We start from the raw sequence: 19,057 nt of genomic DNA, 5'->3' as shown, positions 1-19,057 counted from the left end.
AGTCTGTCACACCACTAATACAGCCTGTCACACCACTAATACAGCCTGTCACACCACTAGTACAGTCTGTCACGCCACTAGTACAGTCTGTCACACCACTAGTACAGTCTGTCACACCACTAGTACAGTCTGTCACACCACTAGTACAGCCTGTCACACCACTAATACAGCCTGTCACACCACTAGTACAGCCTGGCACACCACTAATACAGTCTGTCACACCACTAGTACAGTCTGTCACACCACTAATACAGCCTGTCACACCACTAGTACAGTCTGTCACACCACTAGTACAGTCTGTCACACCACTAGTACAATCTGTCACACCACTAATACAGTCTGTCACACCACTAATACAGTCTGTCACACCACTAGTACAGTCTGTCACACCACTAGTACAATCTGTCACACCACTAATACAGTCTGTCACACCACTAATACAGCCTGTCACACCACTAATACAGCCTGTCACACCACTAGTACAGTCTGTCACGCCACTAGTACAGTCTGTCACACCACTAGTACAGTCTGTCACACCACTAGTACACCACTAATACAGCATGTCACATCTCTAACACAGTCTGTCACACCACTACTACAGTCTGTCACACCACTAGTACAGTCTGTCACACCACTACTACAGTCTGTCACACCACTAGTACAGTCTGTCACACCACTAGTACAGTCTGTCACACCACTAGTACAGTCTGTCACACCACTAGTAGTCTGTCACACCACTAATACAGTCTGTCACACCACTAATACAGTCTGTCACACCACTAATACAGTCTGTCACACCACTAGTACAGTCTGTCACACCACTAGTACAGCCTGTCACACCACTAGTACAGCCTGTCACACCACTAATACAGCCTGTCACATCACTAGTACAGCCTGTCACACCACTAGTACAGTCTGTCACACCACTAGTACAGTCTGTCACACCACCAATACAGTCTGTCACACCACTTGTACAGTCTGTCACGCCACTAGTACAGTCTGTCACGCCACTAGTACAGTCTGTCACACCACTTGTACAGTCTGTCACACCACTAGTACACCACTAATACAGCCTGTCACACCTCTAATACAGTCTGTCACACCACTAGTACAGTCTGTCACGCCACTAGTACAGTCTGTCACACCACTTGTACAGTCTGTCACACCACTAGTACACCACTAATACAGCCTGTCACACCGCTAATACAGTCTGTCACACCACTAGTACAGTCTGTCACACCACTTGTACAGTCTGTCACACCACTAGTACACCACTAATACAGCCTGTCACACCTCTAATACAGTCTGTCACACCACTAGTACAGCCTGTCACACCACTAGTACAGCCTGTCACACCACTAATACTGTCTGTCACACCACTAGTACAGCCTGTCACACCACTAGTACAGCCTGTCACACCACTAGTACAGTCTGTCACACCACTAGTACAGTCTGTCACACCACCAATACAGTCTGTCACACCACTAGTACAGTCTGTCACGCCACTAGTACAGTCTGTCACGCCACTAGTACAGTCTGTCACACCACTTGTACAGTCTGTCACACCACTAGTACACCACTAATACAGCCTGTCACACCTCTAATACAGTCTGTCACACCACTAGTACAGTCTGTCACACCACTAGTACAGTCTGTCACACCACTAATACAGTCTGTCACACCACTAATACAGTCTGTCACACCACTAATACAGTCTGTCACACCACTAGTACAGTCTGTCACACCACTAGTACAGTCTGTCACACCACTAGTACAGCCTGTCACACCACTAATACAGCCTGTCACACCACTAGTACAACCTGTCACACCACTAATACAGTCTGTCACACCACTAGTACAGTCTGTCACACCACCAATACAGTCTGTCACACCACTAGTACAGTCTGTCACGCCACTAGTACAGTCTGTCACGCCACTAGTACAGTCTGTCACACCACTAGTACAGTCGGTCACACCACTAGTACACCACTAATACAGCCTGTCACACCTCTAATATAGTCTGTCACACCACTAGTACAGTCTGTCACACCACTAGTACAGTCTGTCACACCACTAATACAGTCTGTCACACCACTAATACAGTCTGTCACACCACTAATACAGTCTGTAACACCACTAATACAGTCTGTCACACCACTGGTACAGTCTGTCACACCACTGGTACAGTCTGTCACACCACCAATACAGTCTGTCACACCACTAGTACAGTCTGTCACACCACTAGTACAGTCTGTCACACCACTAGTACCGTCTGTCACACCACTAGTACAGTCTGTCACACCACTAATACAGTCTGTCACACCACTAATACAGTCTGTCACACCACTAGTACAGTCTGTCACACCACTAGTACAGTCTGTCACACCACTAGTACAGTCTGTCACACCACTAGTACAGTCTGTCACACCACTAGTACAGTCTGTCACACCACTAGTACAGTCTGTCACACCACTAATACAGCCAATAATAACATGGACAGAGGTTCAGTGGATTGATAATGCACTGGCATAGAGTATACTGTAAGACTGGCTATATGGCAATACGGCAATCATATCACACACAGCCACAAATATACACACACATATACACGCAGAACACACACTCATAACACGCATATACACGCAGAACACACACTCATAACACGCATATACATGCAGAACACACACACACAGCTACGAATATACACACGTATACACACACACACGCAGAACACACACACACAGCCACGAATATACACACGTAGTATACACACACACACTCATAACACGCATATACACGCAGAACACACACTCATAACACGCATATACACGCAGAACACACATTCATAACACACATATACACGCAGAACACACCCCCACAGCTACAAATATACACACGTATACACACACACACACGCAGAACACACACAAACAGCCACGAATATACACACGTATACACACACACACACACGCAGAACACACACACACCGCCACGAATATAAACACGTATACACACACACTCAGAACACACACTCACACACGCAAACACATGCAGAACACACACTCACACATGCATACACATGCAGAACACACATGCATACACACGCATACACACCTAACAATAGTGCACACACAGATTGACACAGCATGAAAGTATGACCTCCATGTACACACAGAGAGAGACCAGCCTGAGACCAGCCTGATACCAGCCTGAGACCAGCCTGAGACCAGCCTGAGACCAGCCTGATACCAGCCTGATATCTGCCTGAGACCAGCCTGAGACCAGCCTGATATCTGCCTGAGACCAGCCTGAGACCAGCCTGATATCTGCCTGAGACCAGCCTGATATCTGCCTGAGACCAGCCTGATATCTGCCTGACACCAGCCTGAGACCAGCCTGAGAACAGCCTGAGACCAGCCTGATATCTGCCTGAGACCAGCCTGAGACCAGACTGAGACCAGCCTGATACCAGCCTGAGACCAGCCTGAGACCAGCCTGATACCAGCCTGATACCAGCCTAATACCAGCCTGAGACCAGCCTAATACCAGCCTGAGACCAGCCTGAGACCAGCCTGAGACCAGCCTGATATCTGCCTGAGACCAGCCTGAGACCAGCCTGATACCAGCCTGAGACCAGCCTAATACCAGCCTGAGACCAGCCTAATACCAGCCTGATACCAGCCTGAGAACAGCCTGATACCAGCCTGATACCAGCCTGATATCTGCCTGAGACCAGCCTGAGACCAGCCTGAGACCAGCCTGAGACCAGCGTGATATCTGCCTGAGACCAGCCTGATATCTGCCTGACACCAGCCTGAGACCAGCCTGAGAACAGCCTGAGACCAGCCTGATATCTGCCTGAGACCAGCCTGAGACCAGCCTAATATCTGCCTGAGACCGGCCTGATATCTGCCTGAGACCAGCCTGATATCTGCCTGAGACCAGCCTGAGACCAGACTGAGACCAGCCTGATACCAGCCTGAGACCAGCCTGATACCAGCCTAATACCAGCCTGAGACCAGCCTAATACCAGCCTGAGACCAGCCTGAGACCAGCCTGAGACCAGCCTGATATCTGCCTGAGACCAGCCTGAGACCAGCCTGATACCAGCCTGAGACCAGCCTAATACCAGCCTGAGACCAGCCTAATACCAGCCTGATACCAGCCTGAGAACAGCCTGATACCAGCCTGATACCAGCCTGATATCTGCCTGAGACCAGCCTGAGACCAGCCTGAGACCAGCCTGAGACCAGCGTGATATCTGCCTGAGACCAGCCTGATATCTGCCTGACACCAGCCTGAGACCAGCCTGAGAACAGCCTGAGACCAGCCTGTTATCTGCCTGAGACCAGCCTGAGACCAGCCTGATACCAGCCTGAGACCAGCCTGAGACCAGCCTGATACCAGCCTGAGACCAGCCTGAGACCAGCCTAATACCAGCCTGAGACCAGCCTAATACCAGCCTGAGACCAGCCTGAGACCAGCCTGATACCAGCCTGAGACCAGCCTGAGACCAGCCTGATACCAGCCTGAGACCAGCCTGAGACCAGCCTAATACCAGCCTGAGACCAGCCTAATACCAGCCTGATACCAGCCTGAGAACAGCCTGATACCAGCCTGATACCAGCCTGATATCTGCCTGAGACCAGCCTGAGACCAGCCTGAGACCAGACTGATATCTGCCTGAGACCAGCCTGAGACCAGCTTGAGACCAGCCTGAGACCAGCCTGAGACCAGCCTAATACCAGCCTGAGACCAGCTTGATATCTGCCTTAGACCAGCCTGAGACCAGCTTGATATCTGCCTGAGACCAGCCTGATATCTGCCTGAGACCAGCCTGAGACCAGCCTGATATCTGCCTGAGACCAGCCTGAGACCAGCCTGAGACCAGCCTGATACCAGCCTGAGACCAGCCTGATACCAGCCTAATACCAGCCTGAGACCAGCCTAATACCAGCCTGAGACCAGCCTGAGACCAGCCTGAGACCAGCCTGAGACCAGCCTAAGACCAGCCTGAGACCAGCCTGAGACCAGACTGATATCTGCCTGAGACCAGCCTGAGACCAGCTTGAGACCAGCCTGAGACCAGCCTGAGACCAGCCTAATACCAGCCTGAGACCAGCTTGATATCTGCCTTAGACCAGCCTGAGACCAGCTTGATATCTGCCTGAGACCAGCCTGATATCTGCCTGAGACCAGCCTGAGACCAGCCTGATATCTGCCTGACACCAGCCTGAGACCAGCCTGAGACCAGCCTGAGACCAGCCTGATACCAGCCTAATACCAGCCTGAGACCAGCCTAATACCAGCCTGAGACCAGCCTGAGACCAGCCTGAGACCAGCCTGATACCAGCCTGAGACCAGCCTAAGACCAGCCTGAGACCAGCCTGAGACCAGACTGATATCTGCCTGAGACCAGCCTGAGACCAGCCTGAGACCAACATACATACATAGAAGCCTAGAATTCCATTTGAAAGACACAGCACGGTGTGTTTTACTATAGAGTATTGAGCTAATGTGCAGCTTGTCATAGCCCATTTCTTACATCCTTTTTTCACTAATAGCATTACCCAGTGTTACCCCATTCATTGTGTCCTGGATGATTGTCCTTGAATGGATACAACCAACATTTTGATCACACAGCCATGTCATTTAATCCAAATATGTCCACTTGCACATTGTAGGTTACTAACAATAGATTACTTCCCACATTATAAATGAATGTATGCAGTCAATAAATCATTGACACAGTTTTCACTGCTGCCTGCTGCAAACATCACATCACCTGTAGTGATGTGGGTGGATGGATGGCTATGCTCCCTGCTCTTCCATCTGTCTGGGGGACAAGCGCGACCTCGATGCATTACTACATGCAGGCTAGCACACATCCACTGCGGATATGCTGGTCTCCGATCATTAACTGCGCTATTTCACGGGAACAAACAGATCATGCACGGGCACCACGGATGACGGCGAATAAACGAATCCATATTGACTTACCCCGGAGCACACTGGTTTTATCCATGTACATCGCGCAGCAAAACACAAATCCAGTCATTAAAGAAAACGAACGGGAGACAGAATTCCCCCAATCGCGACGGAATAAGAACCTAGACGATGGGACCGAGCCACACAGTTACGGCTGTATTCATATTCCTAAAGCAATCCTTGGCTGTTCTGTGCGCCGCCGAGGAACAGACAGCCAGACTACACAAAAATATATAGGTTAGATAATGTAGGTTAAACGGTTGAGAGTGTGGTAAGGCTGTCGGGATTGCCCTCCCTGGTCGTCAGAGCGTCGTCAGGCAGCAGCAGCATCCTCTGCTCACTAGTGGCAACCGCAGGAATGCTATTAGTACCATCAAGCACCCGAAAGATTTTTCCTCTTGGCGACAAGGGGTACTCGTAAAACGACACGACAGCCTTTCTAATCTATAGTGTTGCAAATGTGGCGCATGAAACTCCATCAATGAAGGTAATTGTACAAAAAAACAAAAAAAACAAGTCTCAACGGATAATAAACTAAGATCTTGCGCTGCTGTGTGGCTCCCCCACCCCTCTCTCTCTCTCCTCTCCTCTGCTGTGTGGCCCCCCCCCACCCCTCTCTCTCTCTCCTCTTCTCTGCTGTGTGGCCCCCCCACCCCTCTCTCTCTCTCCTCTCCTCTGCTGTGTGGCCCCCCACCCCTCTCTCTCCTCTCTGCTGCTGTGTGCCCCCCCCCACCCCTTTCTCTACTCTCTGCTGCTGTGTGGCCCCCCCACCCCTCTCTCTCCTCTCCGCTGCTGTGTGGCCCCCCACCCCTCTCTCTCTCCTCTCTGCTGCTGTGTGGCCCCCCCACCCCTCTCTCTCTCTCTCCTCTCTGCTGCTGTGTGGCCCCCCCACCCCTCTCTCTCTCTCCTCTCCGCTGCTGTGACACAGAGCACCAGAGCGCAGCATCGTATTGTCAGCCCCGTTTTAGATGGGATATGACCCCAGCCTCAGCAGAGCCTCCTTCCCTTTCATCCTTTCCTCTCTCACACCCCTCCGGTCTCTCCCTCCCTCTAGCTCACTCTGATATCCTCCCTCCATCTATCTCACTCTGACATCCTCCCTCCATCTATCTCACTCTGACATCCTCCCTCCATCTATCTCACTCTAACATCCTCCCTCCATCTATCTCACTCTGACATCCTCCCTCCATCTATCTCACTCTAACATCCTCCCTCCATCTATCTCACTCGGACATCCTCCCTCCATCTATCTCACTCTGACATCCTCCCTTCATCTATCTCACTCTAAAATCCTCCCTTCGTCTATCTCACTCTGAAATCCTCCCTTCATCTATCTCACTCTAAAATCCTCCCTTCGTCTATCTCACTCTGACATCCTCCCTCCATCTATCTCACTCTGAAATCCTCCTTCCATCTATCTCACTCTGAAATCCTCCCTTCATCTATCTCCGTTTCCTTGACAACACATTTGAGGTACAGTATATCAGTTTGGTTCTCTGCGGTCGGAACACAACACCCGTTAGACAGACATGCTGCTCCATCATGCCACTATTGTTCTAGATGAACTATAGGTCTCATTGGCGAGCAAGATTTCAATCGTGCTACAATTGAAAATGATGCTTATTAATAACTAACAGATTGGGGGGGGGGGGACCCTGATTTATGACATTCTGATATATAACATCCAATATCAAAATACTGTACGACAGGCTTTCTGTGTGTGTGTGTGTGTGTGGCTGTCATAGAGAGTAGGAATTATAGGGCTTCTCCTCCTCCACCCTCTCCATGGCCCGTGTCAGGTCACCCTGCTGGGGGTGCTGTGTGAGCAGCTCTCCCCTCCCGCCCTCCTCCCTCTCCTTGGCCCGTGTCAGGTCACCCTGCTGGGGGTGCTGAGTGAGCAGCTCTCCCCTCCATCCCTCCAGCCCTGACTCTCTCTACAGCCACTAAATGGAGAGATTTACCCTCTGATTTCCCCAGACAGAGCGCCATCTGCCCACTGTCACCACACACACACACACAATAAGACAACGGAACATGCAACACCATGCTAAGATTAAGACAAACACAGAGAGACGAACACACTCACACACACATAGCCAATTGTACTGTAGACACGAATATAAACTAACACAAATGGTAATAAACAAACACACACACACACAACCCCCCCCCCCCACACACACACAACACAACCCCCCCACACACACCCACACACAGAATTTAATCTGCCATAAGCTGTGACCGTGCCTGCCAAATACATCTGATTTGCTGTCACTGCTCTACAGAAGGGCAACAGGATGCTTCACAACAACTACGCATCGATCAAATTTCAATCCAATTTATTGATAAAGCCCTTCGTACATCAGCTGATATCTCAACGTGCTGTAAAGAAACCCAGCCTAAAACCCCCAAAGAGCAAGCAATGCAGGTGTAGAAGCACGGTGGCTAGGAAAAACTCCCTAGGAAGGCCAAAACCTAGGAAGAAACCTAGAGAGGAACCAGGCTATGAAGGGTGGCCAGTGAACAAACCCTTTTAAACCCACTACAACCCTAACACAATCACAGTACCCATCTCAATTACTATGTATGTCATAAGGACATAATGTGATTGGCTTTAAATAAACCTTAAAATCTTTAGGCATGGTCTGTCCCCCAAATGGACACCCTTATACAGGTGCTGGATATTAATTTGATCACTTCGTTGTCGCTCAGAATTTGAGCGAGGTCGGGCACTGATGTTGGGCGATTAGACCTGGCTCGCAGTCGGCGTTCAAATTAATCTCAAAGGTGTTCGATGGGGTTGAGGTCAGAGCTCTGTGCAGGCCAGTCAAGTTCTTCCACACAGATCTCGACAAACCATATCTTTATGGACCACGCTTTGTGCACGGGGGCATTGTCATGCTGAAACAGGAAAAGGGCCTTCCCCAAACTATTGTCACAAAGTTGGAAGCACAGAATCGTCTACAGCAGTGGTTCCCAAACTTTTTATAGGCCCGTACCCCTTCAAACATTCAGCCTCCAGCTGTACCCCCTCTTGCACCAGGGTCAGCTCACTCCCAAATGTTGTTTTTTGCCATCATTGTAAGCCTCCCACACACACACTATACAACACATTTATTAAACATAAGAATGAGTGTGAGTTTGTCACAACCCGGCTCGTGGGAAGTGACAATGAGCTCTTATAGGACCAGGGCACAAATAATAATATAATAATAATCAATACTTTGCTGTTTATTTAACCATCTTACATATAAAACCTTATTTGTTCATCAAATTGTGAATAACTCACCACAGGTTAATGAGAAGGGTGTGCTTGAAAGGATGCAGGTAACTCTGCAATGTTGGGTTGTATTGGAGAGAGTCTCAGTCTTAAATCATTTTCCACACACAGTCTGTGCCTGTATTTAGTTTTCATGCTAGTGAGGGCCGAAAATCCACTCTCACATAGGTACGTGGTTGCAAAGGGCATCAGTTTCTTAACAGCGCGATTTGCCAAGGCAGGACACTCTGAGCGCAACCCAATCCAGGCATCTGGCTGTGGCTTCTGATTAAATAACATTTTCTTGTTGCAATTTCGATGAGTCTCTCTTGTTCAGATATCGGTAAATGGACTGGATTTTTCACAATTCCTGACATTTAATCAGAGTAAAAATGCCCTGTTTTAGGTCAGTTAGGATCACCACTTTATTTTAAGAATGTGAAATGTCAGAATAATAGCAGAGAGAATTATTTATTTCAGCTTTTATTTCTTTCATCACATTCCCAGTGGGCCAGAAGTTTCCATACACTCAATTAGTATTTGGTAGCATTGCCTTTAAATTGTTTAACTTGTGTCAAACGTTTTGGGTAGCCTTCCACAAGCTTCCCACAATAAGTTGGGTGAATTTTGGCCCATTCCTCCTGACAGAGCTGGTGTAACTGAGTCAGGTTTGTAGGCCTCCTTGCTAGCACACGCTTTTTCAGTTCTACCTTCAAATGTTCTATAGGATTGAGGTCATGCCCACTCCAATACCTTGACTTTGTTGTCATTAAAGCCATTTTGCCACAACTTTGGAAGTATGCTTGGGGTCATTGTCCATTTGGAAGTCCCATTTGCGGCCAAGCTTTAACTTCCTGACTGATGTCTTGAGATGTTGCTTCAATATATCAACACATCATTTTCTTACCTCATGATGCCATCTATTTTGTGAAGTGCACCAGTCCCTCCTGCAGCAAAACACCCCCACAACATGATGCTGCCACCCTCGTGCTTCACGGTTGGGATGGTGTTCTTCGGCTTGCAAGCATCCCCCTTTTCCTCCAAACATAACAATGGTCATTATGGCCAAACAGTTCTATTTTTGTTTCATCAGACCAGAGGACATTTCTCCAAAAAATATGATCTTTGTCCCCATGTGCATTTGCAAACCGTAGTTTGTCTTTTTTATGGCGGTTTTGGAGCAGTGGCTTCTTCCGTACTAAGCGGCCTTTCAGGTTATGTCGATATAGGACTTGTTTCACTGTGGATATAGATACTTATATACCTGTTTCTTCCAGCATCTTCACAAGGTCCTTTGCTGTTGTTCTGGGATTGATTTGCACTTCTCGCACCAAAGTACGTTCATCTCTAGAAGACAGAATGCGTCTCCTTCCTGAGCGGTATGACGGCTGCGTGGTCCCATGGTGTTTATACTTGCATACTATTGTTTGTACAGATGAACGTGGAACCTTCAGGTGTTTGGAAATTGCTCCCAAGGATGAACCAGACTTGTGGAGTTTTCTTTTTTCATTTATTTTGATTTCCACATGATGTCAAGCAAAGAGTCACTGAGTTTGAAGATCGGCCTTGAAATATATCCACAAGTACACCTCCAATTAACTCAAATGATGTCAATTAGCCTATCAGAAGCTTCTAAAGCCATGACATAATTTTCTGGAATTTTCCAAGCTGTTTAAAGGCACAGTCAACTTAGTGTGTGTAATCTTCTGACCCACTGGAATTGTGATCCAGTGAATTATAAGTGAAATAATCTGTCTGTAAACAATTGTTGGAAAAATGACTTGTGTCATGTCATGCTCAAAGTAGATGTCCTAACCGACTTGCCAAAACTATAGTTTGTTTACAAGACATTTGTGGAGTGGTTGAAAAACTGACTCCAACATAAGTGTATGTAAACTTCCGACTTCAACTGTAGTTGCGGAGGAACTGTAATCCTAGGTTCAGATCATTCAGTCGAGAAACCGGCCAGTCGTGTGAGAAACTGTAATCCTAGGTTCAGATCATTCAGTCGAGAAACCGGCCAGTCGTGTGAGAAACTGTAATCCTAGGTTCAGATCATTCAGTCGAGAAACAGGTCAGTCGTGTGGGAAACTGTAATCCTAAATTCAGATCATTCAGTCGAGAAACCGGCCAGTTGTGTGAGAAACTGTAATCCTAGTTTCAGATCATTCAGTCGAGAAACAGGCCAGTCGTGTGAGAAACTGTAATCCTAGGTTCAGATCATTCAGTCGAGAAACAGGTCAGTCGTGTGGGAAACTGTAATCCTAGGTTCAGATCATTCAGTCGAGAAACCGGCCAGTCGTGTGAGAAACTGTAATCCTAGGTTCAGATCATTCAGTCGAGAAACAGGTCAGTCGTGTGGGAAACTGTAATCCTAGGTTCAGATCATTCAGTCGAGAAACCGGCCAGTCGTGTGAGAAACTGTAATCCTAGGTTCAGATCATTCAGTCGAGAAACAGGTCAGTCGTGTGGGAAACTGTAATCCTAGTTTCAGATCATTCAGTCGAGAAACCGGCCAGTCGTGTGAGAAACTGTAATCCTAGGTTCAGATCATTCAGTCGAGAAACAGGCCAGTCGTGTGAGAAACTGTAATCCTAGGTTCAGATCATTCAGTCGAGAAACAGGTCAGTCGTGTGGGAAACTGTAATCCTAGGTTCAGATCATTCAGTCGAGAAACCGGCCAGTCGTGTGAGAAACTGTAATCCTAGGTTCAGATCATTCAGTCGAGAAACAGGTCAGTCGTGTGGGAAACTGTAATCCTAGGTTCAGATCATTCAGTCGAGAAACCGGCCAGTCGTGTGAGAAACTGTAATCCTAGGTTCAGATCATTCAGTCGAGAAACAGGTCAGTCGTGTGGGAAACTGTAATCCTAGTTTCAGATCATTCAGTCGAGAAACCGGCCAGTCGTGTGAGAAACTGTAATCCTAGGTTCAGATCATTCAGTCGAGAAACAGGCCAGTCGTGTGAGAAACTGTAATCCTAGGTTCAGATCATTCAGTCGAGAAACAGGCCAGTCGTGTGAGCGGGTGGGTGTTAAGAAGCGCAGTTTTGCGGGTCATGTTTCGGAGGACGCATGAGTCGACCTTCGCCTCTCCCAATCCCATTGGGGAGTTGCAGCGATGAGACAAGATCGTAATTGGATCGTAATTGGATATCACGAAATTGGGGAGAAAAATAAATAGGGGGTAAAAAAATTAAAAAAACTATTAAACAAATAATTGTATGTTAAAATGTCAAACTAATAATCAAACTAAGAATGACCACATGCTGAGCTGAACCAGGACTGTGTGTAAACAACAAATATACAACAACAGTTTATTGTCTGTTTACGCACAGTCCAATGATATAGGGCTCCCGAGTGGCGCAGCGGCCTAAGGCTCTGCATCTCATTACTAGAGGCGTCACTACAGACACCCTGGTTCGAATCCAGGCTGTATCAGAACCGGCCGTGATTGGGAGTCCCACAGGGCAGCACACAATTGGGCCGGTGTAGGCCATCATTGTAAGTAAGAATTTCTTCTTAACTGACTTGCTTCATTAAATTAGATTTTTTATTTTTTATTTGTCCCACTCCTCTTTGATGGCTCTGCGAAGTTACTGTCTATTGGCGGGAACTGGAATACACTGTCGTACATGTCAATCCAGAGCATCCCGAACATGCTCAATGGGTGACATGTCTGGTGAGTATGCAGACCATGGAAGAACTGGGACATTTTCAGCGTCCAGGAATTGTGTACAGATCCTTGCAACATGGGGCCGTGCATTTTGGGGCGGCAGGGTAGCCTAGTGTATTGAGCATTGGGCCAGTAACCGAAAGGTTACTAGATCGAATCACCGAGCTGACAAGGTAAAATATCTGTCGTTCTGCCCCTATTTTGACAAATCCGTAAGGCTAAAGATGTACGATAAATATACATGCTGTAAGGACCTCATTTATATTTTTTCCATGAAAGCTCATGGAAGTGTGTGAAACACGTCAAGGACGCATCAACACAATATTGGCACATTACATTTTGTTACAGACCATCGGAACAAAAGTAAACCTTGAAATTGTAGGTTTAAAATATCCCTCGTGTCCAGTGTTGATCTGGACACTAGCCAATATTGCGTCACTTTAACAATGTGTACATATTTTGCATTACTCATCTCATATGTAAATACTGTATTCTATACTATCTACTGTATCTACGTCTATGTATTACTCATCTCATATGTAAATATTGTATTCTATTCTACTGTATCTACATCTATGTATTACTCATCTCATATGTAAATATTGTATTCTATTCTACTGTATCTACATCTATGTATTACTCATCTCATATGTAAATACTGTATTCTATTCTACTGTATCTACGTCTATGCATTACTCATCTCATATGTATATACTGTGTTCTATTCTACTGTATCTACGTCTATGTATTACTCATCTCATATGTATATACTGTGTTCTATTCTACTGTATCTACATCTATGTATTACTCATCTCATATGTATTTACTGTATTCTATACTATCTACATATATGTATTACTCATCTCATATGTAAATACTGTATTCTATACTATCTACTGTATCTACGTCTATGCATTACTCATCTCATATGTAAATATTGTATTCTATACTATCTACTGTATCTACGTCTATGTATTACTCATCTCATATGTAAATATTGTATTCTATTCTACTGTATCTACATCTATGTATTACTCATCTCATATGTATATACTGTGTTCTATTCTACTGTATCTACATCTATGTATTACTCATCTCATATGTATATACTGTATTCTATTCTACTGTATCTACGTCTATGCATTACTCATCTCATATGTATATACTGTGTTCTATTCTACTGTATCTACATCTATGTATTACTCATCTCATATGTATATACTGTATTCTATACTATCTACATCTATGTATTACTCATCTCATATGTAAATACTGTATTCTATACTATCTACATCTATGTATTACTCATCTCATATGTAAATACTGTATTCTATACTATCTACTGTATCTACGTCTATGTATTACTCATCTCATATGTATATACTGTATTCTATACTATCTACTGTATCTACATCTATGTATTACTCATCTCATATGTAAATACTGTATTCTATACTATCTACTGTATCTACATCTATGTATTACTCATCTCATATGTAAATACTGTATTCTGTACTATCTACTGTATCTACATCTATGTATTACTCATCTCATATGTAAATACTGTATTCTATACTATCTACTGTATATTAGTCTATGTATTACTCATCTCATATGTAAATACTGTATTCTATTCTACTGTATCTACGTCTATGTATTACTCATCTCATATGTAAATACTGTATTCTATTCTACTGTATCTACGTCTATGTATTACTCATCTCATATGTAAATACTGTATTCTATTCTACTGTATCTACGTCTATGCATTACTCATCTCATATGTAAATACTGTATTCTATTCTACTGTATCTACGTCTATGTATTACTCATCTCATATGTAGATACTGTATTCTATACTATCTACTGTATATTAGTCTATGTATTACTCATCTCATATGTATATACTGTATTCTATTCTACTGTATCTACGTCTATGCATTACTCATCTCATATGTATATACTGTATTCTATACTATCTACTGTATATTAGTCTATGTATTACTCATCTCATATGTATATACTGTATTCTATTCTACTGTATCTACGTCTATGCATTACTCATCTCATATGTATATACTGTATTCTATTCTACTGTATCTACATCTATGTATTACTCATCTCATATGTATATACTGTATTCTATACTATCTACTGTATCTTAGTCTATGTATTACTCATCTCATATGTAAATACTGTATTCTATTCTACTGTATCTACGTCTATGTATTACTCATCTCATATGTAAATACTGTATTCTATTCTACTGTATCTACGTCTATGTATTACTCATCTCATATGTATATACTGTATTCTATTCTACTGTATCTACGTCTATGTATTACTCATCTCATATGTATATACTGTATTCTATTCTACTGTATCTACGTCTATGTATTACTCATCTCATATGTATATACTGTGTTCTATTCTACTGTATCTACATCTATGTATTACTCATCTCATATGTAAATATTGTATTCTATACTATCTACATCTATGTATTACTCATCTCATATGTATATACTGTATTCTATTCTACTGTATCTACGTCTATGTATTACTCATCTCATATGTAAATACTGTATTCTATTCTACTGTATCTACGTCTATGTATTACTCATCTCATATGTATATACCGTATTCTATTCTACTGTATCTACGTCTATGTATTACTCATCTCATATGTATATACTGTGTTCTATTCTACTGTATCTACGTCTATGTATTACTCATCTCATATGTATATACTGTATTCTATTCTACTGTATCTACGTCTATGTATTACTCATCTCATATGTATATACTGTATTCTATTCTACTGTATCTACGTCTATGTATTACTCATCTCATATGTAGATACTGTATTCTATACTATCTACTGTATATTAGTCTATGTATTACTCATCTCATATGTATATACTGTATTCTATTCTACTGTATCTACGTCTATGTATTACTCATCTCATATGTAGATACTGTATTCTATACTATCTACTGTATATTAGTCTATGTATTACTCATCTCATATGTATATACTGTATTCTATTCTACTGTATCTACGTCTATGTATTACTCATCTCATATGTAAATATTGTATTCTATTCTACTGTATCTACGTCTATGTATTACTCATCTCATATGTAGATACTGTATTCTATACTATCTACTGTATATTAGTCTATGTATTACTCATCTCATATGTATATACTGTATTCTATTCTACTGTATCTACGTCTATGTATTACTCATCTCATATGTAGATACTGTATTCTATACTATCTACTGTATATTAGTCTATGTATTACTCATCTCATATGTATATACTGTATTCTATTCTACTGTATCTACGTCTATGTATTACTCATCTCATATGTAGATACTGTATTCTATACTATCTACTGTATATTAGTCTATGTATTACTCATCTCATATGTATATACTGTATTCTATTCTACTGTATCTACGTCTATGTATTACTCATCTCATATGTAAATATTGTATTCTATTCTACTGTATCTACGTCTATGTATTACTCATCTCATATGTAGATACTGTATTCTATACTATCTACTGTATATTAGTCTATGTATTACTCATCTCATATGTATATACTGTATTCTATTCTACTGTATCTACGTCTATGTATTACTCAGCTCATATGTAGATACTGTATTCTATACTATCTACTGTATATTAGTCTATGTATTACTCATCTCATATGTATATACTGTATTCTATTCTACTGTATCTACGTCTATGTATTACTCATCTCATATGTAGATACTGTATTCTATACTATCTACTGTATATTAGTCTATGTATTACTCATCTCATATGTATATACTGTATTCTATTCTACTGTATCTACGTCTATGTATTACTCATCTCATATGTAAATATTGTATTCTATTCTACTGTATCTACGTCTATGTATTACTCATCTCATATGTAGATACTGTATTCTATACTATCTACTGTATATTAGTCTATGTATTACTCATCTCATATGTATATACTGTATTCTATTCTACTGTATCTACGTCTATGTATTACTCATCTCATATGTAGATACTGTATTCTATACTATCTACTGTATCTACGTCTATGCATTACTCATCTCATATGTATATACTGTATTCTATTCTACTGTATCTACGTCTATGTATTACTCATCTCATATGTATATACTGTATTCTATTCTACTGTATCTACGTCTATGTATTACTCATCTCATATGTATATACTGTATTCTATTCTACTGTATCTACATCTATGGCGCTCCGACATTACTTGTTCAATATTTATATATATACATATAACACTGATGGATCTCAAGAGCCTTTAGATTCCCATCTATAGTGAATGGCGTAAGGGTCAGGGGTTGGATTCAGGGCTACATTTAGGCCCTGTCATTGAGTCTCATCTATTCTTGTCCCGTGGTGTGTGTGCGGACTGGAATGCAGGGAGAGAACTGATCGGAATGTAAGTTCAACCATCTTCGACATCCATAACATAGACCTAAAGATAGTATGGCTGCTACACGGTTGACATTTTAGCTAATTTAGTAGATGCTCTTATCCAGATCAACTTACAGTAGTGAGTGTATATATTTTCATACTGGTCGGCGTGGGAAACAAACCCACAACCCTGGGGTTGCAAGCGTCATGCTCTACCAACTGAGGCACACAGGACCTGTTTGTTATATGAGTGTTATATGAGTGTTAATTAAGGCTCCCAAATGGTGTCCAAATGTATATATAGTGCACTACTTTTGCACAGGGCCCTGCACTATATATAGGGAATAGGGTGTGATTTGGGATGAAGCCTTCAGTGGTAATTGGAAGACAGCTTCCTGTATATAACAGTCCCCTCTCCAACCTGTATAACAGTCCCCTCTCCAACCTGTATAACAGTCCCCTCTCCAACCTGTATATAACAGTCCCCTCTCCAACCTGTATATAACAGTCCCCTCTCCAACCTGTATAACAGTCCCCTCTCCAACCTGTATAACAGTCCCCTCTCCAACCTGTATAACAGTCCCCTCTCCAACCTGTATATAACAGTCCCCTCTCCAACCTGTATATAACAGTCCCCCTCTCCAACCTGTATAACAGTCCCCCTCTCCAACCTGTATATAACAGTCCCCTCTCCAACCTGTATATAACAGTCCCCCTCTCCAACCTGTATAACAGTCCCCCTCTCCAACCTGTATATAACAGTCCCCCTCTCCAACCTGTATATAACAGTCCCCTCTCCAACCTGTATATAACAGTCCCCTCTCCAACCTGTATAACAGTCCCCTCTCCAACCTGTATATAACAGTCCCCCTCTCCAACCTGTATAACAGTCCCCCTCTCCAACCTGTATAACAGTCCCCCTCTCCAACCTGTATATAACAGTCCCCTCTCCAACCTGTATATAACAGTCCCCCTCTCCAACCTGTATAACAGTCCCCCTCTCCAACCTGTATATAACAGTCCCCCTCTCCAACCTGTATATAACAGTCCCCTCTCCAACCTGTATATAACAGTCCCCTCTCCAACCTGTATAACAGTCCCCTCTCCAACCTGTATAACAGTCCCCTCTCCAACCTGTATATAACAGTCCCCCTCTCCAACCTGTATATAACAGTCCCCTCTCCAACCTGTATATACGGGGCGGCAGGGTAGCCTAGTGGTAAGAGCATTGGACTAGTAACTGGAAGGTTTCAAGTTCAAACCCCTGAGCTGACATGGTACAAATCTGTCGTTCTGCCTCTGCACAGGCAGTTAACCCACTGTTCCTAGGCCAGTCAACCCACTGTTCCTAGGCCAGTCAACCCACTGTTCCTAGGCCAGTCAACCCACTGTTCCTAGGCCAGTCAACCCACTGTTCCTAGGCCAGTCAACCCACTGTTCCTAGGCCAGTTAACCCACTGTTCCTAGGCCAGTTAACCCACTGTTCCTAGGCCAGTTAACCCACTGTTCCTAGGCCAGTTAACCCACTGTTCCTAGGCCAGTTAACCCACTGTTCCTAGGCCAGTTAACCCACTGTTCCTAGGCCAGTTAACCCACTGTTCCTAGGCCAGTTAACCCACTGTTCCTAGGCCAGTTAACCCACTGTTCACATTGGCTGTTATTGAAAATAAGAATTT

General features: G+C 43.7%; 1 protein-coding gene across 2 annotated transcripts in view; it reads right to left on the bottom strand.

Annotated features, from left to right (window-relative positions):
• The window catches only part of fgd1 (FYVE, RhoGEF and PH domain containing 1), a 141,735-nt gene that overhangs the window by 95,465 nt on the left and 27,213 nt on the right, over nucleotides 1-19,057 (bottom strand). The window contains exon 1 of one of the 2 annotated variants that reach the window (XM_031794867.1): nucleotides 6,001-6,551. The exons of the other annotated variant lie outside the window; for it this stretch is intronic. Coding sequence (XP_031650727.1) covers nucleotides 6,001-6,058 — 58 coding nt within the window. The 5' untranslated portion in view covers nucleotides 6,059-6,551. Of the gene's footprint in view, nucleotides 1-6,000; nucleotides 6,552-19,057 lie in introns of those variants that run through there. 2 annotated transcript variants of the gene reach the window in all.

Source organism: Oncorhynchus kisutch, linkage group LG17 (assembly GCF_002021735.2).
Source record: "Oncorhynchus kisutch isolate 150728-3 linkage group LG17, Okis_V2, whole genome shotgun sequence".
NCBI classification, from domain to species: Eukaryota; Metazoa; Chordata; class Actinopteri; order Salmoniformes; family Salmonidae; genus Oncorhynchus; species Oncorhynchus kisutch.
The sequence above is the reverse complement of the archived record's forward strand: the minus strand, read 5'-3'. Positions and strand labels throughout refer to the sequence as shown.